Consider the following 23,620-nt stretch of genomic DNA (forward strand, 5'->3'; position numbering starts at 1 on the left):
TATAGTGATTGGTGAGTGATTTCAGATACGCTGCAATTGCACACAATGGTAGATTTTGTATCCAGGACAATTTCATTTCTGGAGAGTGGATGGAAGTGGAGAGCAGTTGCCCATATTTATATATAGTCTATGGTTACAGTATTCATTTATTAAAGGAAAGGTTTGACATTTTGGGAAATGTGTGTATTTTCTTGCCGGGAATTAGATGAGAGAACAAATACAACTCTTGTGTCTCTATTGTAGATATGAAGCTATAGCCATCAGCCGGTTAGCTTAGCATGAAGAGCTAAAGCAGGGAGAGACAGCCTGACACAGATTCATTTATTTAAAATGAGAATGAGTTTTACAGAGCTATTGCAACTATGTGGCTGTTCAGTCTTGTAGTTTAGACTTCAGGAAGTTGTTGTTTCCATAATTTGGCTCTACAGTTTGTTTTTAGATTTAAAGATAGATATAATGTGTTGATTATTGAACTTTAGCTGTGTTGCCAGGCAGATTTTGTAGCTGTTGGACTGTCCTGGGCCAGCCTGTGTTTCCAATCATTATGCTATGCTAAGCTAGTAGCTGCTGGCTGTTAGACTCACAATTACTGGACTGACATGACAGTGATATTGATCTTCTCATCTAACTGACGGAAATAAAGCAAATCCGCATTCTTAAAAACATGTGAACTTTTGCTTTACACATAACACACTATTCACCCTATCACAATAATTTTTATATCGGTGCCACCAAGAAAACTGCATTGTCAAGATCAGGATGGAAAATAAATAGGCCGACATAGGGGGTGGATGAAATGTCAAATCCTCACCGATTTTATACAGTTTTAACACCATGAAATGTTTTTTTCTTCAAGGTTGTGTAGACAGCATTTATACCACCATGCTTTTATTATATACTTGGGTCAGACAGAAATTTCAGCTGCAGGTGTAACAGGTTCAAGGAGACCTTTGCTAAAAAACTACCATCTGTGATTCAGCTTGAGAACTGCCATATTTATTGTGCGCTCAAGGTCGCATTTTAAAGTCAGTGACCTTGATCCCTGCACACATGTGCTCACTGGACGGGGATGCACGGCACAATGAGACAATCGCAGCAGGTGAAATATGGCGTCAAGCCTCATGAATCTGCTCTTTCACTTTATCCTCCACCGGGCGATTGAGTCGCCACATGGAAATTTAGAGTCTGACAGAAGCAGGTGCAGACACACTCAGTGTGCAGCAAAGCAAGAGACACAAGACTCCAAAAAGCCTGTTCCCTCCTCTACAGTGCATGAGGAGATGTGTGTGTGTGTGTGTGGGGGGGGGGGGGGACTGATATTATCAAGTGGAGCCAAGACTCCAATCATTTAACTTTGAGGGAGATCAGGTGAAGTGTGTGTCATATGTTTTGACTGAGGGAGAGAAAGGGGGAACTATGGGGGTAAATCTCATTGAATTACTACAGAGGAGCAGTTCACCCTTGAGGAATCTCAGGTCGTCCTTGTGAGAGGCTCGCCATCACACACACACACACACACACACACACACACACACACACACACACACACACACACACACACACACCACACACCCCACACTCCCCCCTCCTCCTGCATCCCTGTCTCCTCCCCCTTCCAACAAACCTCTCCATTGCACCCTCCCAGCCCACCACCCCACCACCACCACCTCCCTCCCCTCCGCTCCCCTCCCCTCAACCTGCAGAAGATCGCCGTAATTGGTCGCTGCTGCTGGGACTGAGCGACTGCGCTCCGGCGTGCGGGTTGGCGCATCCTCTCGCGTCCGGTGGGAAGATGCGCAAGACCTCTGCGTGAAAAGTGGGAGGGAAAAGGTAAAAGAAAAGAACACAACATCCCCCCCCTGACATCATATTGTACCTGAATTTGTGAGCTGGGGGGTGCACCGACATGCAGCCACTGCCTCTGCGGCTGCTGCACTGTGTGCGTGTATAACCGTGGAGTGGAGTAAGATTGTAGGACCCCCCCCCCCCCCATCAACACCACCACCTCCCTATCTATCTATCTATCTCTCTCTCTCTCTCTCTCTCTCTCTCTCTCTCTCTCTCTCTCTCTCTCTCTCTCCCTCACCCCCTCTCCTACCTCTCTCCTCCTCCCGCTGTAATATTTATGACAAAACGGAGGCAAATTATTCTGGTCACGTTTTTGGCTGACAGTCGGCTGTCCCGGAGAGCGCTCAAGTGAATCAGGGTCCAGAGCTGGAGACATAGCGCAGCGCAGCGCACCGACACCTGCAGTAGGGATGTATAACGGGGATTCCCACTCTGCAAACTGGTAAGTTCCAACACTCCGACTGCCGCACTTCTCATGACACTCATTTGAAGCATTTCAAGTAAATATCGTGTTTTTAAACGATAAAAACAGTGGGCGGGTTGTATTAGGAGACCACTGGACTTGGGGGTTTCAGCTAAATGAAATGGATGCTGGTCTGTCCGTCGGTGGGACAATATCAGCCCAGACCGGTTTGGATTCCCGAGACGACAGTAATAAAACATCACCTCACATCCGCACTTGATCGCAGCCGCCTGACTTGTCACTGGCTCATTTTAGTCGCTTGTTTGCATTGATGAAGATGATGAAGTGGCTGATCTGGTGTGGGACACACATCCTTGGCTCATTTTTAGCTTCCTCGCGATGTGCAGCAGCAACAGACGACACTTGGACCAGGGAGGGAAAGAAAACCAATGTGAAACCGCGCATATGATGCAGGAACACATAACACTCTGCCTGCAGTGTTGTATTATTTGATCATTTTCCAGGGAGCCACAGTGATTGTTGATGTGCCTCAGTCACATGGATGCGCCAGGCTTGACGCGTAGCTGTCCGGTCTCATGGTCTAGAAAGAGCTCCGGCTCAGTGCAGCAACGAAACACTTTACATTTATTGTTTTAATCAAGTCAAATTATTCCACATGTAGTGCACGTGATTTGTTGCTATTGAACTGCCATCACCCCATGAGACCCCTAGGTCTGAAGGACTGTTTATCTGAGCTGCTCTGCGTTTATTTGAAACCCTCCATCATAAAAAAAAAGAGAGGGAGAAACAGTGTCATCCAAATACAACCCTTTTTACAGCTTGACAGAACATTAGCATTTTCCTCGCCTAACTTCAGCTTTTATGTAAATCTCAAATCTGAAATATGATTAGTGTCACTGTGCAGCACAGAATTCATAATGCTCTCTTTTTACCTCAAGTTTCCTCCTGTGCATGAATCCAACTACAAATACTACTGCAAATGTCCTTATGTAATCTATAGCCTCCTCTCCTCACTTGTGTGAATACGGAGCAGTGACAGTGAGATTGTTTTGAACACTTGTTCATGAGACGTGAAATGGGAACATGTTTGGTCGGAGGCTGGAAGAACGGCTCTCTGTGGTGGATTTCCTCCTGCTGCAGAGCAAGGTTACTGCTCCCATTGATTTCATGTCAAACTGCTCCTTGTTTGCATAAGTTGATAAACAGTGATGGATCAGTGCTTTTTATTTACGAACGACAAATCAAATTGTTTGCCTTCTTAATGTGATTTGTTTTATTTAAAGTTGTAACGGGGTTTTTTTCTACATCAAAGACTTGTAATTATCTTTTGTCCCTAATCCTAACCCGTGCTATGCCTGATGCAGTGTTGTTATATAGTGTGATTTGTTAACAACCAGCAGAACCTTCCGAATGTAGTCTTTGAAATATTGAAACACTAAACTAGTTTTGATTGTAACAAGTTAGAGTAAAAGCTAAATTAAATGTTGAGAAGGCAGCTTTAAAATGTAATAATATTACACAGCAATGCAAACACATTTTTACCAAAAAGTGAATATTTCTACAAAACGTTTTTGTTCTATTCTTGACAGTCTCCTCAGTCTATATGATTATGATTATTATTATAAGTAACAATCTTGATATTAAGTAGCCTACATTAGAGCTGTTCATTTCCCAATATATTTTACGATGAGTATAAACATGCAGAATATTAAAATCTAATAGTTAAGGCTCTGTGTGGTTTCCTGCTTGTGGCCTTTTAAAAAAATCATTCTCATTGCCACGTAAAAATCCCTGCTATAGGAATCTCAAAGGTACACTTATTTTTCAACATTATTCGGTGACAGACCGTGTGTTTGCTTCGCATATGGGTCACTGTGTGTTTGTGTCTGTGCATGTATTTATAGAGAAGCTTTGATGCTGCTCGTGGGGGAAATATTCCACCACACGTGTCACTCTCTGGTTTAGACGCCACAGTGTTGTACTGCAGCGTGGTGTCCAAAGGAGAGCTGTACCTCTGTCCGACGTGGCGATTGATTGAAAGTTGTGTTTACCTTTTATATAACAGACCTGAAGAGGAGATGGTCAGAGTGTTGTTGTGGGTTCTCACAGGGAAACAACAGTGTGGGACAAACACACAAGATTTATTTTGAAGTTTCTTTTTTGTCGGCATTTGTGTTTCAAGTGTTATTTTTGATAAATGGCCTAAAATGGCTTTAGATATTGTAATTAGTTCACACTGAATATGAAACATGGCAAAGCTATTACCATTGCCACTATTTTTGTTTAGTTTTATTTGATATAGCATTAAAACAATTTTAAGCTGTTATGTCCATCGATCTAAAATGTAGTCTTACACTGACAAAATCTCACTCTCAGTTAATAGAAATAATGATTACACCATATTTACTTCTGCAAAAGCCTTAAACTGTGTGTTTATATCTGTATTTTCCAATATTAGAACAGTGTTTTTGAGCTGAATGGCCATATTCTCTTTAATCAACCTACTTGACCAAAGCCAGACATCTCACTAACCTTTGTTTGACTACAAGATTGCATATGTCCTTGTATAAAACTACAGATACAAAACAACAAGTACAGAGCAAGTACGAAAAAGGTAAAAACATCATAAACACCCGTTACTTGCCTTGTACGCAGACATTTTTATTACTGATGGCTGAGATTGCTTGTCCTCCTTTCCAGTGCACTCGCGCCCGCTGGTGTGAAATTAAAAGCACGCTACACTTAATCCTCTTACCAAATATAGTAAATAACAACGTTGCTTGAAGTGTGTGAGTGCATGGAGACGGAGCAGAGGCGGAGACGATCTCAGCACTGTCATTGGACCAAAGCAGGGTAGATGATTGGAGAGAAAGCAAATAGAGAGATGAGATGGAACAATAAATCATTAGAGAGTGCAGAGTGGAATGGCCACGGTGAGAAAGCCTGTAAGAGCAAGGAGACAGATGCAACACGAAGGAGTGGACCCATATGTAAAGACTTAACAGACTCAGTGTGTCCACCCATCTGCAGACCAGGGATACGGCTGCTGTCTTGTTTACATGACGTATTTATGTATATTTTTAACAGAATCACATAAATATATGAATGCGGCAGAGGCATCTGCTTTTTCGCTAGACGCTCACAGACATACGGTTTAAGTGTAAATCATAACAGATCAGGATTATTCTTTGTCATTTGCTGGGTAACGTGAATAAAACTTGAATACATCATCCGTGAACACGATTTGTGCCTGAGCCACTTCGGGTAAATTGTTGTGGGCAATGGTGGTGAAGACAACAACTCCCATGATCCCACGCTGTATAACGATATCATCAAACTATTTTTTTGTTATTGAGAGACCCCCAGCAGCCAAAGTTATATATTGTACCTTTAATATGTGCCTCACTTATTGTCATTTCGGAAACATTTAGCCCGTCTTAAGGGAAAATCATGGTCGAGGCGTTCTTTTCATAGCATAACGGTTTCAAATTTAAGGACAAAACCTCATCTACGGACAAGTTTCCGTCTCCTTGTGGTTTTGTTATGAAACCTCTCGTGTCATAAGTCTGTATTATGTTTGGCTGCGTGTTTGTGTGTGTTGGTGTTCCCCCCCCTCAGGTAAGACCTCTGTGCGTCATTATGGTGTGATAGTACAGTGGCCCCTTGGCCAAAGAAATCCTGTCTGCTGGAGATAAATGGCATTAATTGAGCTCTAATTGCCTGCTGGAGTGAAATAGCTTAATCATTTTAACCCGAAGCAGTCAGCCTCAAGTCTTTCTTTTTCTAATAATCCATCACATCCTCTTAATCTGTTATTTCTATTCTTCAGGTCTATTTTCGGACCTCATCCGCTCTCTACTTCAGACAACTGTAGAACATGATGTGTTGCTTCGGAGAGAGATTTCTCTCTGCAGACACTGATCTGCTAAAGCACAGCTTGGCATCACACGTGTGCAAGATTATCCTGATTAGGATTCAGATGTTTTTAAAATCACTGCTCTGTCTGGGGTTTCTCATGGTTTCACTGGGATGCCTTGTGAAAGGTACCCTTTGGACTTTTTGTTCACTATAGGTGCTATGGTGCAGTTTAGTGGGAAACTGTTGGGTTTGTTCAAGCATGTTTGTTTGAATCATTGTACACTGCTCAAAAAATTAAGGGAACACTTGAACATCACAGTGTAACACCAAGTCAGTTAAACTTCCGGGATATAAATCTGTCCATTTAGGAAGGACAAGTGATGGATGAAATGAAAGTAAAGAAAGACAAATGAGAGTGACAACAGGTGCAACGGAGAGGCAAAAGCAAGACAACCTCCAAAAAGGGAATATTTTTGCATGTGGTGGCCACAAAAAATTGCTCTCTCCTTATCCTTCCTGACTGACTCTTCTTCTACTACTGTACTTGTCACTACTGGTAGCATGAGGCGGTACCTGCACTCCTATCAGGTTGCACAGGTAGTCCATCTCCTCCATGATGGCACATCCATATGTGCGGTTGCAAAAATGTTTTCCCCAGCACAGTCTCAAGAGCATGGAGGAGACCGGCCGTTACACAAGGAGAGCTGTACAAGGCCGTAGAAGGGCATCAACCCAGCAGCAGGACCGGTATCTGCTCCTTTGTGCGAAGAGGAACAGGAGGAGCACTGCCAGGGCAAAACAAAATGACCTCCAGCAGGCTACTGGTGACCAAACCATCAGAAACGGACCCCATGAGGGTCGCATGAGGGCCCGAAGGTCTGCCAGTGGTGACCCTTTCTCTTCACAGATGAGAGCAGGTTCACACTGAACACATGTGATGGTGGTGGTCTGGGGGGGGAGATATCCTTGGAGGGTCACGCAGACCTCCATGTGTGTTTAGGCATTTCCTGGATGACGAAGGCATTGATGGCATTGAGTTGCCGTGATAAAATTCACGCAAGTTGGATCCGCCTGTGATTTAAATTTTATTATTAGATTTTCGGTGTGGTTTTGAATTCAGCCCTCATTGGGTTGATGATTGGTTTCCAATGGACCGTTGTTACATAATTTTGCTCTCAACAAATGATACAATGTACATCAGTAAAGATTTTAAACTTCGTTCATCAAGATCTGATGTGTGATTTAAGTGTTCCCTTAATTTTTTTGAGCAGCGTGAGTAAGTATTGTATGTAAAAATGGAGGACACGACGGCTCCCTCAAAGTGAAGCTTTTATTGTAAACAAATGTTAAAAGATGAAGTAAAGAAACATTACAATTCTAGTTCATCTTCTAACAGTGTGTGTATGTTCAGCGTATTTACACAGGAGCAAGGGTCAAGGCTTTTTCCTACTTAAAAGTGTCAATCGAATAGCTGTCGATTTGGTTCTTTATCAACAACGAAGCATTGAAGCGACCACAGACCCCGGTTGACTTGGCTACTTATTTACAACACTACAACACAATACAAATTGACATGTTTGTGCAGCACAAATCTTACCTTAGTTTGTCGATTGCATTCGGACGATATATTAAGTCCCGCTGGCAACCGCTGTTGAAAGAGAGACGTCGCTAATCATAACCAATCAATCCAGAGCTCATAAAGAGTATAGGAGAAATTACTGGTATAATAGACACATAATGAACGCTGTTATATCTCTCCATTTTATCCTGTTATATTGTCTCAGCCTCTTTAATAGTAATCATAGCTGTTCTGTTCAGTGGGGCCAGTGAACAGGCGGCTGATTTGCTCAGTTTTACTTCATTTCGCTGGCTTTTGCTCATGATTTTGATTTCCTCTTGTTTTTAAGGGCTGGGATTGCGTGGCAGCCTTAATTAGTGCTTATGATGGGTGGCGCTTGTAATAGCAAGATTACAGGCTTGGGACGTCATCGCTGCATAGAGGATACAGATGGGTGTCTTTAATGAATGGTGAAGCTAAATGAAATCCATCGAACACGCTGTCAGGTGTTAATGATGCCTCACGCCCAGTGGACCAGAGCAATCCAGAGACCAAGGTTCTTCTCTCAATAGAGCTGTTCCTATGGATTATAGGCTGTGATAATCAACCTGCCTACTACGGCTTCCTTATGGATGCTCAGGTGGCATCCTGTCAGATTTGTGGGATATAAAGTGACAGGGAGTTGTTTATTTTACCAACAGGGTCTCTGATGTGGTGACAGCGATCTGTGGGTGGCTACCTGCAATGTTGCATTGGTACAACACTCAAAACCATAGAATAGTCTATAGGTTCAGTGTAAAAGCAGGGACCCATGTGTTTGAAGATGGATGGTGCAGGGGGGAGGCGAGGCGGCACAACAGGGACTATTCAAAAGAGAGATGGATAGAGGTAGTAAGCAGGGAACAAACATTCCCCTTCCAGCAAGCACACGACTCAGCATCCATCTGCACACCCCTAAGCCTTCCTCTCATCCATCACTCCCTCACTTCACCTACCTCTCATTTTCATCCTACCTCAACCCCCCCCCCCCCCCATTCCCTCTCTCCCACACTTGTCTCAGATGCAAGTGCCGATGGGATTCAGCAGTTTCTAAAGCACACACGATGTCATTCAACCCGGACGGCGATCCATCTTCCGCCATATCTTGCAGAGAGCACACAAGAGAGCGCGTGGGCTGGCGGTGGTGGGCCGCGTGGGTGGCTGGCAGTTAGCGAAGCATTGTGGACTGCATGGTGTGCTTGTGTGTCTTCAGCGAGCTGGCAGGAGTTATGAGAACCCATTTTTAAAATGTTACAGTGTCAAGTGTTGCTTGGCCTCAGTTTTGGTTTTAACACTTTGAGAGTTACACTCCTACCTATAACCTACACAGTAGTCAGTGAGTTGTGTATTCTTAAATTTGAAATGCTTGTCTCTTGAAGTTTTCCTGATCAGAGACACACAAGGCATAGGTTTGGATGTTGTTGCTCTCACTGTGCAGGTTGTGTTGTTGGCCTGTCCAGGCTGTATTGTTGGGAGCCTGCCAGGGATGCTGCTGCCCAGCTGGTGGCTGCTCGCTGTTAGCGCTGCTGGACGAATTGAGTGGGAAAATTAAGCCTTTGATCGATTGTCTCACTGCAGACATTAGGGATACCTAAGGCGGCCATGATTCGGTGTGCTGCATGCACCGTCATCGTCTTTGCTTTCTGTCATTTCCCCTCTTTCTCCTTCACTCCCAACCCTTCTCATCGGTCTCTCTCTCCTCTGTTTCCATTTCTTCCCTAAATGTCAACTTTAGTGTCAGTCCCACCGAATAAAAGAGCAAATGCGTCTTTCTAGTCTCACCATTTTGTTCTGACATTTTACAGTTTTACAAGGGGAAGAGAAGAAACAGATGGCAATTTCTCTATGGATAGCAGCCCAAATAAACCACAGCACAATGCAGCGACACTGTCATGTGCATGTGTGGTCAGATACAATGCCATTGTTATCAGAGCAACCAGAGACTGATTACTACCAAAGCTTTTACTTTTTCCAATCTAATTCTTTGACCTGGTGGAGGACAAGCACTTGAAACAGCAGCAGGTTGATACTCCGGTACTCAGCAACAAGATGGACAGCAGTCATGTCACAAAGGTTCAGGTTTAATCGACTGTTTCTGCCTGATGTCAGACCTGCAATGGATATGTGAGTGTTTGTGTACTTGTACTTACATCTTCAAGAGGAACATTTTGAGAAATAGACCTGAAAGACCCAACATTTAGGGTTAGGTTTGGGTTTAGAATTAGATTAGAATAGAATTAGCTGTGATGGTTGGGGGATAGGGTAAGGGGAAAGGAATCACATTATGCCAATAAGTGTCCTCAATAAGATATAAATACTAGGTTGTGTGTGTGTGTGTGTGTGTGTGTGTGTGTGTGTGTGTGTGTGTGTGTGTGTGTGTGTGTGTGTGTGTGTGTGTGTGTGTGTGTGTGTGTGTGTGTGTGTGTGTCATGTTGGGGGACTGGAATCTATTTACACATTATGAGGACTTGTCTTCCTTATGGGGACATAAAACAAGTCTCTATTACGCAATATAAATTTAGTTTAACTGAATGTACAGTTAGATTATAGGTTAGGTTAAGGCTAGTTTTAGTTTAAGTCTAGGGTAAGGGTTAGACAAGTAGTAACTATGGTTAAGGTTGGAGTAAGTCTCAAGGAAATCAATGTAAGTCAATGGTATGTCCTCTGAGATATTACCGTGTGTGTGTGTCTGTTTATCCTTTATTAGTGCATTACCATGAAAGTCCAGTTGCAGTCTAGCAAGGTCATCCAAGGTGTGTCTTGTGTGAAACGAAGTCTGTCTCTATCCATTAAAGGGAAGATCACAAACAACATTTCAGTGTATTTACTCATTTATGCGTCCTGTGAGAGTCGTTTTTGTGCAGAATCATCTCTGGGACTAAAACATGGATGCAATAGTTTCCATAGTGACAAAAGAGAACAGGCATAAAGACAAGACAAAACACAATGTCTGACACAATGCGGGTTGTGGCTTTGTTATTAACTTTAAACTTGAATTTGACCTTGGCATCCACTGAGCTGCCGTATCGCTGTGTTGATTACAGTCTTTTTGCAAAGTGTGTTTCACTGCAGTTATCTTGGGGGTCGATGGAGACATAACCAGTATGAGTCTACATCCTCCACCTGCTCTGGTTTCAGCATCTGCTCGGCCAGTTGCTCTGTCTGCGTCAACCCCCCTACGGTGGTGGGCTGCATCCAGAATAAAACCTGTTTTAGCATCATTACACAAAAATAACTGGGTGGATTACCTTGAAACTTGGCGGACAGATGCAGTATGGGCAATAGGGTGTTTTTCAACATGTTCGTTGATTTCTTAGAGAACACAGGAGGTATGCACTCTACTGTGTGTTACACTAGTTTGTCTGTTTGTTTGTTAGTAGGATAACACAAACTTACTGGACAGATTACGATGAAACTTGATGGGAGGATGTGGTTTGGGCAAGGAAAAAAACACTTTTTGCATTTTTCAAGATTTTCACCAATTTCCTGTTGAATATTGCATGGCTCAGGCATATTTAGGGGACTGATATCCATGCGTGTGTGTAATTTGGTGCAGGTTTGATTGAATTTAATGAGACTGTTGGGCCTTAGCAGAGGTACAGACTATACTGAGTACAATTTTAGTAGACATTATTTAATTTTTCAGTTCACAGTTTCTCTACATCCTCAGATGAAAACTCTGTGCTACACCTATATTCCTAATGTGTGCTACTGATGTGTGTTGAAACACTAAGACATACTTCACAAACCGGCCAAGAATACTTTACATTGTGTGGTATTGAGTTGTCGTCTAATGCCTGTTGTTTGTGTTTTGCAGAACTAATTTAGCGTGCGAAACGTGTCATCAGGAGAAAAAAAGAGAAGCTAAATATATGGATATCTAGCATCTGTCTGAAGTGTTTGCAAAATCTTAAGAGATGAGAAAAGGCTAGAAAATATAGAGAGAAACTCAAAGTCCCTGAGTGACAACCGAATCTGCTCTAGCATTTACCCTGTGATATTGTAAAAAAGGGGCCTGACAACCTGTCATCTCGTACCCAACACGTATAATAACCCTGACAGCGGGGTCCAGCAAGCTGTGCAGTTTCAGATACTGTCAGTTTGTTGCTGTTGTTCCGGAGCAAAGCAAAGAAGCTACTGTAATTGAATCACCATCTGCAAAACCAGAGTAAAATCAGTGGATGGACTGAAGGACTGACTTCTTGTGAATTATGCTGTGTTTTGACGACTAATACTATGTTCACACCAAGCGCATTTTTGCGTCATGTTATTTGCACGAGTATCATTTGTGCTCACTGTTTTCTCCAGGAGCTGCTTCTAGATGATTTCCGCTGCTACCTGAGGCTGATCAGTGGCCAGTTAGATGACATGCAAACTCGGGTCGGTGCATCTCAACCTTGATTGGCTTTTGCTACATCACGTCAGGCTTATCTTTCGCTCAAGTTCAAATCTTTCAAGTCAAGCTAGTGAAGCAAATGACGAAATTTGCATGTCATTTTCCCATCGCGAGTGATCGAGTGTGAGTGACACAAAATTTGTTTCATGTTAACTTCCAAAGCAGAGTTGTCAGGAAACTTGTCCCACTTTTTTATATTTTAATGTCTGTGTATTTGGGTCATTTCCTAATATAACATGTTTTGTATTTGATGCCTGAAGCTCTTTGTTCTCTGCCGCTGTCCCCTCTGCCTGACCTGTCAATCACAGGATGCAATTTATTTTCTTCCACCTTGTTTCTGCTAATTCACACCAACTTGGCTGCAACAGTACAATACACTGATTACAACCGAAACACCATTACAGCAGTGCACTGACATGGACTTCTCAGTTACCAGGACTGTTCATGTGAATACGATCTCTCACCTCAAATGAACCTGAGTATTTTTATTCCCCAGTGAAATACACAAACCCTGCAGGTCATTAGAAACTCTAACCAGACTTCAGCACCTTGTCTAATCTCCCTCTTCCCTCTCTCCGTGTGGCTCTCCCTGCCTGCAGGTCAGAGTCACAGCTGCACATATAAAGGGCTTCTGACGTTTGTCTTGCCCCCAAACAACATGCTAACACAGACGTTCTCCACAGTTTCTTCTGTGGCTCTTTTGTATCTCTCGTTGTATCTTGTTCATCACTCAGTTCTGACTCTCCATTATCACAGGACTGATTGTGACTCATGTTGCTCTTAGTCATAGAGGTGCATAGATGACTCTTGTTGAAAGCTATTGAGTCTGCTCATTTCAAACCCTCATCCACTTCTAATTATTGTTTGGACTCAATAGAAACAAACGATGGCCTAATGTTTGATGAGACTGATCAAAGCAGAGAACTCCAGACGTAATCTGCTAATTTTACTCTTGTGAAAAACAGGAGCTGATTATCTTTAAAAATAGAATTAAGTCTTCTGTTGTTTGCTGTGTTATACCATCCTGTTTTTATACCTCTACACCGGCCACAGCATCATGTTTCCGCCCATTCCAATTTTGTGAACACGATTGCTCAAGAACACCTTGAGGAAATGTCTTCATTCAGTTGGACCAAAGGGTTCATTTGGGTGGTCAAAGATTTACATCACTGTGACCTCACAAAACACTTTCCTTTTTTTTGCGATATCTCAGGAGCACCTCCAGAAAATCCTTTTAAATTTGGTTCAAACATTCACTTTGACTCACAGAGGAACTGATTGTCAGTCAAAGGTCAAGGTGACCTCACAAAACTCTTTTCTGCTCTAGACTTGGCACATATGTTCACTTGGACTCAAGAATTAACTGATTAGATTTGGGTGTTTAAAGCTTAAGGTCACGGTGGCCTCATAACAGAATATCAAGTCTGCGGCTTTTAGGGAATTTCTTTAAATTTTGATTAGTTATCACTTGGACTCAAAGATAAATGGATTAGATTTAAGTGGTAAAAGGTAAAAGCTCACAGTGACCTCATATGTGGGCCGAGATTTTTTTTTAATGTAGATTTGATATGCTTCCAACATTTCCTTCATTCATAAAAGTCAACATACTTTGTGATACTGTGACCTTTGATCACATAAACGCACCATGTGTTAAAAGAAGGTAATAGAAAGAATTTCACCCACAACTATTTTATGTGGTTCTCAAAATGTGAGCGCAGGAACCTTTGAGAGGACAGGATAGCAAGTGAGTTTGTGCGCTCTCTTGATTCGGGCTTGTTAAATTGGCAGATCGATGATGCTTTAAATCAATGTTCCAGCAGCATCACAAACCCTATGGAACCCATTAGTGGATTAAGATAGACCACTGTTCCACACTGAGTCCTGTCCTGCCTGCAGGTCCTTTCCACATGACAAATGGCAGGAAAAACTGTGAAATAAAACAAAAGGGAAAAGGGCAAGCCACGAGAGTGAGAGCAAAGAGCTGTGGCAGAGGAAAGGTTGACAGCAAAGGCCGGGGTCAGCACTTGCCAACAAGGACACACCTGTATCTCTTCCTCATCCACAGAGTCAGGGCGGGAGCTGATTTTTCTCCTTTACTCTATAAAAAATCTCTTCTTGAATCAACCAGGACTTTGTATGATTCCTTCCCAGTGCACAGGAGAGCATGCAGCCAGCCATGAATAACATGCTCTACATGCAAAGTAGTCTGTCTCAGCCTGTTTCCTGCAAAAGGGGATCAGAGTAGGAAGGAATGTAGGAGAGCAGAGGAGAAAGAAAGGGAGGAGTGGAGAGAGGATGCAACGGAGAGCGGGTCTTTCTCTACTTGCATTGTTTATGTGCCACTGTCTGCGGATCATTGATCATTCGTCTTCATTACATCTCCCTGTAAGGACTATTAACTGCTGCCACCCTCAGTTGGGTGCCTGCGTTGTTGACGTGCACTATAAGGTCTCTCTACTGGCCTAACAATGTCCCGGCCACCTCTCCTCCTGGAGGTAGGAGCTGACAGTTTCATATTGCTGGTGGATAAAACAAGACAGGATTATATCGTTGTGTTAATTGTCTTCACCAGGTGGGTCGTTGCAGGTAAAGGTAGATTTAACTGCTAAAGACACATGTCAGTGCCATCTTAATAATACAGGTATGGTTGCGTCTTGCATGTCTGCCTTATGCTGCAAGACTCTTTTCTGACCCATATAATGTATGTTGCATAATGATGAATCAAACATCCACCCACTCATGCTCACTAGAAGCATCTTTGTATCAGGATTCAGCACATACATGAACTGTAAGTGTAGGAAATAAATCCCTGTTGGTTTTGTTAAGACATCTACACTGTCCAGGGATTCTCTGCTTATCATACCTGCAAATGTCCCCCACGAGACCATCCTGCCATGATTTTCTCTCTGCTCTAACTGCTACTGTTGTTTATGCGAAGGGTGTTGTCGTCTAACTGCCTGAGCCCAGTGAGACATCATGGGTCATCAGCAGCAGCTTGAACTGCACCCCATGATTCCACTTGACTGCCAAGATCCCTTTCACCTCGCTGTGTCAACTCATGGCTTCCCCTCACTTGTGAAATCTGACAAGTTTGACTTGTACTTGTTGTACAGTGTTATTTTTGAGTAAATATGAGACGAGTCGACTGTTAAACTGCTTGGTGTGTGTCCTCCGTCTGTCTGTCTGTCTGAGTCCTCATCATCTTCTTTCTCTGTATCTTTATTTCATAGAATCAACCTCTGATCCAACCATAGTCCTCAGTGCTGTCGGGGCGGGAAAGGAGAGACAGAGCATGGTCTGGGGTGGCGGCCACTGTTGCTATGTGTGAAGGAGTGCCAAGGCGCCAATGGAGACCGAAGGCTATCGTGACCTCCTGGAGACCAGTGACGGCCAGGGGGTAGGCCTGCTGGATGGCGGCGGCGAGGTGGGTGTGGAGGAGGGCTGGAGCTCGCCCTACCCTCTGGGCTTCCAGGTGTCTTTGACCACTGTGCTGATGCTGGAGCTGGTGCTGGGCTTCAGCAGCAACCTGACAGTGCTTGTGCTCTACTGCGCTCAGTCAAACCTGGTGGATTCAGTCAGCAACCTGGTCACGGTCAACCTCCATGTGCTGGACATACTGGTCTGTGTGCTGTGTCTGCCGCTCACTGTGGCTGTGATCCTGCTGCCTGCTAACGACAGTGGAGTCGGCAGCCTGGCCACGCTGTGCTGCTTTCATGAGGCCTGTGTCACGTTCACCAGCGTGGCGACAGCGGTCAATGTGTTGGTGATCAGTCTGGACCGATATGACATCTCTGTGCGTCCGGCGAGTCGTCTGCTGACCCCCAGGCGTGCTGCGCTGCTCCTGGCAGCAGTATGGGTTGTATCTCTGGCTGTCTTCTTCCTGCCCTTCCTTGAGGGGGACTTCTTCTCTTCAACGGTAGAGGATGGCGAGGATGAGGAGCCAGAAAGGCAGAATAATGAGTCTGAATTCACCACTGGACTGACTACCATTTTTTCCTCCCCCTCTCCCTCCGTATTACCCTCCACTCACCCATCCTCCGCTTCACACCACCTGTCACCAGTATGGCAGAACAGGACACTGCTGTGTGTCGGAGGGCAGGGGTATTACACAGGCCTGGCAATGTATTACCACTTGTTACTCCAAGTGCCCTGCTTCTTCATCGCTGTGATCGTCATGTTGTTCACCTACTCCAAGATCCTACAGGCCCTCAACATCCGCATTGGCTCCCACATTATGAGGGGTTCACGTTCAAAGGACTCCACCTGCAGGATACGTTGCAGAAGGCAAAAGAAGAAGGACCTGAGCCTGCCCACAGAGGTAGTGTCCTCCAACCAGAACCAGAACCTTAGCCATCCTCCTCTCATCCCCTCTCCCACACCTACACCAACATCCCCCCCGCCGCTCTCCTCCATGCCCCAAGGGATGTCTGACAGCGGAGCAACAGTCACCACAGTCAGCACTGCTGCCACCACCCCCATCGCAACCACACCGGCTACCCCTGCTTCTCCCATTCCAGCTTCAGCTTCAGCCTCAACAATGCAGACCCACGCCACCTCACCACTGCCTGCCTCCTCCATGGGAGTCCAGGCCTCAGTTTCGGCCATCATCGCTTTGAGGCGTGCAGTACGCAGACACAGGGACCGCCGGGAACGCCAACGTCGCGTCCTAAAAATGTCCCTAATCATCATATCCACCTTCCTGGGATGCTGGGCCCCTCTGTCCTTGGTCAACGTTTTGATCCTGTGTATGGGTCCCAGCGACAGCCTGGTGCGGATCCGCCTTTGCTTCCTAGCAATGGCTTATGGAACCACTATCTTTCATCCTCTGCTCTATGCTTTCACCAGGCAGAAGCTTCGCCGCGCTCTCAAAACACGGGTCAAGAAGAGGGTGGTATCCCTTCTGCAGGTGGACCCAGCTGTCAGCGGGGGGACAGTTATTCATAACTCATGGGTGGAGGGGGGAGGCCAGAGGAAGAGTCGTAAACCACGGGTAGAGGCCAGTGAAGGCACTGATCGATGCCTCACCGAGGCAGTGAAGGAATGAAGCTTCAGCATGCACACGTGTGTTTGTGTGTGTGTGTGTGTGTGTGTGTGTGTGTGTGTGTGTGTGTGTGTGTGTGTGTGTGTGTGTGTGTGTGTGTGTGTGTGTGTGTGTGTGTGTGTGTGTGTGTGTGTGTGTGTGTGTGTGTGTGTGTGTGTGAATGTAAATGTAAAGAATTGTGTGTCTCCACTTTGCTGGAGATGGATCTGGTGTCTATTCATGCACGGGTGAGAGAGAAATAAGATCCAGTTTGTTTACAAAGGTCAGGACAAATCCCATGACCCCTGTTTCCATGCAGATGTGGAGACAGGTAAGTCCTGAGCTCCAATTAGAGGCAGCTTTCTGCTCTCAGCGACCCTCATTAGTCCACTTCCTGACTGACAAGGTGGCCACCATTTCTCCATGGCAACGTTGGCCAAGAATTATGAAAAAAACCATAACCATAGCTACTCAAAATTATAGATCACAGAAAACACACGCATTATTGCTCCTGCAGTTTCAACTTGCATTTGCATGAATATATACACAGACACACACACATATACACGCTTCATGCACACGGATGTATAGTCAGTCATTATCTGTGAAAGCACACCTATATCTACCTGCACAGATATTCTCAGAGAGAAAATATTGATTCAAATATATTTCTCATTCGTTCCCTATTTTTTCATGCCTTAATTGAGTTATTAAGATATTCACCTGGTGCTGAATGTCCTGCTGTATGTTTACAACAATGCATCAGAGTGAAAGTGTTGGCACATATTGTATTAGTCAAATTAATGGCAGGTAAATGCAGGCATTCAGATACAAAGTTTACAGGCTCACACAAACAAAATAAGAAAACTGCAAAAAAACTGACTGAAATTAAATTTTCCAATAAGCAGCATATTTTAGAAGAATGTGCACAAGTTAAGGCATGTTTTTTTTTATATATACTTTAATGGTCTTGATGGCTTAGTCAAGGATATTTGTGTGATTGTGTCTGAATGTTTACACGTGTGCTTGTATGCTTGTGTGTTTGCGGTAAGGTGCGGGTGCATAAATAAACAAACGAGAGTGTACGTGTGTGTCTCTGATTATGTGCAATAAATCGTGAGCAAAGCAATGACCCTGAGGATGTGAACTAAGAGAATGTGAACACAGAATTGTTGGTTTTCTTGTTACGCTTTAGATTGCAGAGAAGACGGAGGGTAAATCCTCTGATTAACAGTAGAGGGCCACTGGGCAGAACGGGAAAACAAATTATGTGGAGCAACTGTAACTATGTGTATATGACGGGCCACTGTAATATTACTGAAATTGTATCACTTCAGCTTTTAAGTGGGAATCAAAGGGCAATATTTTGTGAAAAACATCATTACAACTTCTCACTGTAGTCACTGCAGGTGAACTAGCAGAGGAATCCAATCATAGAGAAACAACCACTGACAGGGGACGTCCCCTCGTGCCGAGTCCTGGACATGTTACACTACATCTGTATCTGTCTCTCTCCTCAGGGCTTCATGTCTCATTTCCAGACATGATGGACATAAAACACTAAACCAGTCCTCAAAAAGCTGTTGTGTTATGGTTGTTACAGTAGGTAAAAGATTTATGTCAGTTTGTAGATAGAGTACACATTCAACTTTGTACGGGCTTGGAAAGCTCCAATGGGGCTTTTGGGCTATCTCCTCCCTCATCCTCACCCCTTTTACACTATGAGCCGGACTGAAGACAGTAAATCTTGTGTATTCATGTACAGTTTTCAGGGATGTAAATATTGAAGTGTCTGTTTTGGGTTTTAGAATTTAAATTAAAATTTTCTGTATCACAATCATCTGCCGGACAGAAAATCAGCCATTGTGATAAACTCTTGAGTGAGTTGGAAAGTTACTGTAAAGAAAAGATTCATGTAATTGTATTTGTGTTAATACTGTATGTGTGTACACTGTACTGTACATTTATGACCATGTGTATAGAGACCTATTAGTATTGTATAAGATTTATATTATGTGTTATTGTATAGGACAGAACCAAATCTGTATTAAAAATATAAGAATTGGTCTATTTCTGGTCATTGTGTCAATTCATGCTTTTTTCAGGCTCAATGTAATGGTCATTGTTTTTCAAATTTTAATTCTTACATCCAAGGAATTAGTTTTTTTAAATTTTCACAGGATTTTGTAATTTTAATTTAAAAAAAATTGGAATGTTCATTTCAGATCATTTGAAATTAGAAAAATGTGGGCCTTTTGTTTCTATTTCAGATGCTTTTAAACAAAAAAGGAATCAAAAGCAATAGCCTACGGAGGAAAAATGTATAAATCCAGAAGAAATGGAACATTGTTTTCTTTTTTATTTACCTGTGAGTGTGTTTCTTTAAAGTATAACAATTACAGACTTCACAATCCAAATTATTTACAGTATTATTTTACAAAGATTAAATTTTTTTTGTTGCCATTTTGAACCAACCAACCATTTTCTTAATGCAGGGTATTTCAATTCAATTTTATCTTCATAGGGCCATATCACTACTATTGTAGGGTTAGGGTTAAATAAAGGCCTTTTACATAGCAAGGTTGAGACGTAACAATAGTAACGCAACACTTCCCACAATGAGTAGCACTTGGAGACAGTAGAAAAACCTCCCTTTCAACAGCAAGAAACCTAGAGAGCAGAACCAGACTCAGGGTGGGCGGCCATCTGCCTCGACCAGCAGATGCTGTGTAATGATGTGTAAATGGAGGAATATGCCAATTTTGTCACTTTCACGAGCAGGAGCCCTTTCAGAAAGGAGGTTTTGTCAAAAGCCTTCCATCACAATTGCAGCTATTTTGGGAGGGAGCTGCTGGGACTCATCCCGGTGACTTGGGAGTGTCCGACATCTCTCATCCTCTGCACCTCACTGTCCAAACGTTTGTCTCCTTGTTCCAGCTGTCACTGCTTTTCAGCATTTCTCTGATCCCTAAATTTAGAAACTCTTTCCCAGCTACTTTCAGTATTTAGTGCTGGCTGTATTGATCCCTCACTACGCTTCGCTGTGATGTGACAACTGTGCTAATCACCATAATAAAGAGGAAACTTGTTAGCCAGGTAAGCATCTGTCGAGGCAGCTCATTCCCTTGATGTGAACGCTTGAATTTTTCATTTTAACTAGAGCAAATTTGTCTGCACATGAGACGTGTGTGTGTGTGTGTGTGTCTTTGTTGCCTCACTGATTTGTGCAGTGAATTGACACTGAAGACTCCTCCACACTACTTGATACGCTCATCAGTCTCCTCCTCTTTTTACACCCCTGTTTCCTCCTCTGGTTCTGCTCCTCTTTATTCTGCCAGTCTGCATCTTTCTCATCTCTTATCCACACTCGGGCCTTCAAGAACAAAGCCACGAACAGCTGCAGTGTCTGAGGAGGAAGGAAAGTCACCTTGGGGGTGACAGAGGAACCAAAATGTGAGACAGAGACGTAGAGAGAGAGAGAGAGGGGGGAGAGAGAGAGAGAGAGAGAGAGAGAGAGAGAGAGAGAGAGAGAGAGAGAGAGAGAGAGAGAGAGAGAGAGAGAGAGAGAGTCGCAGTACGGAGGGGAGATTAGTGGGAAAAGAGGGAAGGGGATGGGAGGCATAGAATCTGGCATCGGGACATCATATGACTAATAAAGGGACAGCACTGCATCACTGCAGAAGCCCATTAGAAAAAAAGAGAAATACCAGTAGTAAAAGTTAATACAGAATAATTTGAATAAAGCTTGACAAGAATATACAAAAATGAAGAAACAACTTTGTCTACCACTGAGGCTCATGAGAGTTGTACAATGTTGCTCCTGCCTGTGATAATAGGGATATCATCCAAAAAACACCCAAGCCACGTGTCAAAGAAGCCAACAAGGACGTGTTTCAAGTCGCTCCCTTCTTCTGTGATTTATAGCAAATAATTCAACCTGTAGTGGCTCAGTAATGGAGAGAATAAAAAACCATAGGCTGTCAGTGCGTTGACAGGACTTTATGTACCTGTTGGTCCCGGTTCTTGCAGAGGCCTTGAGATTTGATATGAGTAATATGTTATCTGATGCTGCAACGTTTCATCAACGTCTTGTTCCAGGAGCACTCTGTATATGGAAAAATGAGGATTTAATCAGCGGACGGAATTCATGTTGATTTCCCCCCGAATTTAAAACTGTATAAATACCATAAACATGTTAAATACACTGAATATTCTCATACAATCTACTTCTCCTGTGAGGTCGGATGATTAAACCAATGAGGATGCATGCTTTCCTGTATTTTGGCCTACGTACAAGACAAAAGCAATGATATAAAATATGTTCAGTATATTTATTAACAACAAGAAACAAAGTGTGAGCAATAAAACAATGTCTTGCTCTAATATAAATGTCATGTCTTTCCACTTAAACAGCAAACTTGTTGATTATATCACTTACAATAGGAAGGTGGCAGAACACTTTCATAATGTCTTGAATTGCACTTTAAAAGAAGCACCATACATGTTTCTTCTGTCGTTGTAACCCTCAGTGATCAGACACCCATAAGACAACCAGTTTGTTTTGGTCTGCAATGGCGCCATCTTGCGTTCAGACGTCAAAACAACCGCAACTGCCCACGTATTTCTACGGGAGCCATTGTTCCAGGTGACGTTTTCTTTCCTTTCTCTCGGATGTTGTTTTTAGAGCGAATCTCTTGGGTCTTGAAAAGTTTCCAGGAGATTCTCCTCTGTTCTAAACGACCTGTAGTGTTAGCAGAGTTGAAGAGGTTGCTGCGGCCCATTAGCTTGTGCTTTGTGGGTCATGGCGGGAGCAAGTCTCAGGTGTTAATGGGCGAGAGGCGGAGAAAAGATTCAAACTATGATCACCACCATTACAGAAATACTAGATTCTTCCGGTCGCGGTTATATAAAGTAAATGGGATGCTACGTATCATCATCCGCCGAAATAGCTCAGTTGGGAGAGCGTTAGACTGAAGATCTAAAGGTCCCTGGTTCGATCCCGGGTTTCGGCAGAGGTATAATGGACATTTTTTTTCGCCTTTTTGAACTCGTCCGGTCGCTTTGAAGATGACGACAAAAAAGATAATATGAAGGCGAAGAAATTAGTTTATTATATATCTTTATGTAGAACAATAAAAAAGCAACATCATTCAAAAGACGGTTAAAAATGGTGCATTCAAACTAGAAATGAAAGTGAAATTAACAGTGTAGTGAGGGAATCAAGTACTTATTTGATTTTCTTAAAAGGCCGTAGCAAACAGGGATGTCCTCAGCATTGATTTAAAAGAAGATAGGCGGCAGATATATAAGCGTAAAAATATTAAAACATGTAAATAAAACTGTAAAAAAGTATTAGCAGCAAGAAATTTGTAAAACTAACACAACTGACTATAGACAGAGAGTAAATAAGTAATATTTCCAAAGAGTGTAAAATGTTCAGAAGAATGGGAATGTTCAGTGGGGAAGAAATTGTGTAAGTCAACTGCAGCAGGAGTTGTGAGGGGCTCGGCCTTATTTTACTCTTACCAGAAAGAGCTATATACTTTTATAACCTACAACAGCCCCAGCAATAAACAATACAAGCTATTAGATAGTTTAATATTTCCCTGTTGTGGGACTAATAAACGATTCACTTATCTTCTCTGAAGTCATGATAACGAGATGAGGCCTCCTTATTTTTACCTTTTCTAAAAACAATGACTGTAGGGTATTTGAAGACAAAACAATAGAAGCATATTTACAAAGTGAAATGTTTTCATTATGGTTAAGTGGTTTCATTTCTCTGTTTATTTTGAAATGCGTTACAATGTTTGTGTACATGGTTAACACATATATAACTTTTACAGGGATTTAGAAACTTGTATAATAATTTTAATATAAATCTGTGACAAAACAGTGTATGGAAGAACCATTTTTCCAATATTAATTTGGAAACAGCATGGCTAAAAATGACAAAGCTCAATGCGTTGTCAGCTGAATAAATCTAATGGGAAAATTTCACATCCATAAAGCCAAGATCTTGTGGTCTCGCTCGTCAATTGAATTATTTTGGGCTAAATTCAAGATGTACTCTGAGTTGGTTAAAATTATAAACAAGAAATGATACAATAATTGATTCAAGATATTTATTAATGCCAGAATTTATGATGCCAGAATGTAAATAAAAAGTAATTAAGGTTTATTTAAAAAAATAAATGTTGTTAAATAAAGGTAAATTAAATAAAGACACTATTCAAATAGGTGACTAAAATTCTCTCCAGCTTCTACTTAGATATGTTCCTTGATACTTTCCTCCTCTGTCATATATTTTATATGTCCCTGTTGCCGGTACAATGTACAACTGCTGAACAAATACTGCAAGTAGAAAATATTTATACAAACCAACTGTACATCCATGTGTTTACACCTAAAAAGAAAACCAGTTCACATGAATATTCACCAGGTGGCGATCTTGGTTAATAAATCATTGAACAGAAC

At 42.8% G+C, this 23,620-nt stretch overlaps 1 protein-coding gene and 1 non-coding gene across 2 annotated transcripts; both read left to right on the forward strand.

Moving 5' to 3' along the window:
- Positions 1 to 2,051: 2,051 nt before the first annotated feature.
- LOC117761741 (G-protein coupled receptor 22) lies at positions 2,052 to 19,211 on the forward strand. The gene is made up of 2 exons (XM_034585924.1): positions 2,052 to 2,290; positions 15,354 to 19,211. Exon 2 carries the CDS (start codon positions 15,470 to 15,472, stop codon positions 17,165 to 17,167), a length of 1,698 nt encoding a protein of 565 aa, XP_034441815.1. The 5' UTR covers positions 2,052 to 2,290; positions 15,354 to 15,469; the 3' UTR covers positions 17,168 to 19,211.
- Positions 19,212 to 22,082: 2,871 nt separating this feature from the next.
- On the forward strand, positions 22,083 to 22,155 carry trnaf-gaa. Its single transcript has one exon. It is a non-coding gene; the product is annotated as a tRNA-Phe (tRNA).
- The last annotated feature ends 1,465 nt before the right edge of the window (positions 22,156 to 23,620 follow it).

This window comes from Hippoglossus hippoglossus, chromosome 5 (assembly GCF_009819705.1).
Source record: "Hippoglossus hippoglossus isolate fHipHip1 chromosome 5, fHipHip1.pri, whole genome shotgun sequence".
NCBI classification, from domain to species: Eukaryota; Metazoa; Chordata; class Actinopteri; order Pleuronectiformes; family Pleuronectidae; genus Hippoglossus; species Hippoglossus hippoglossus.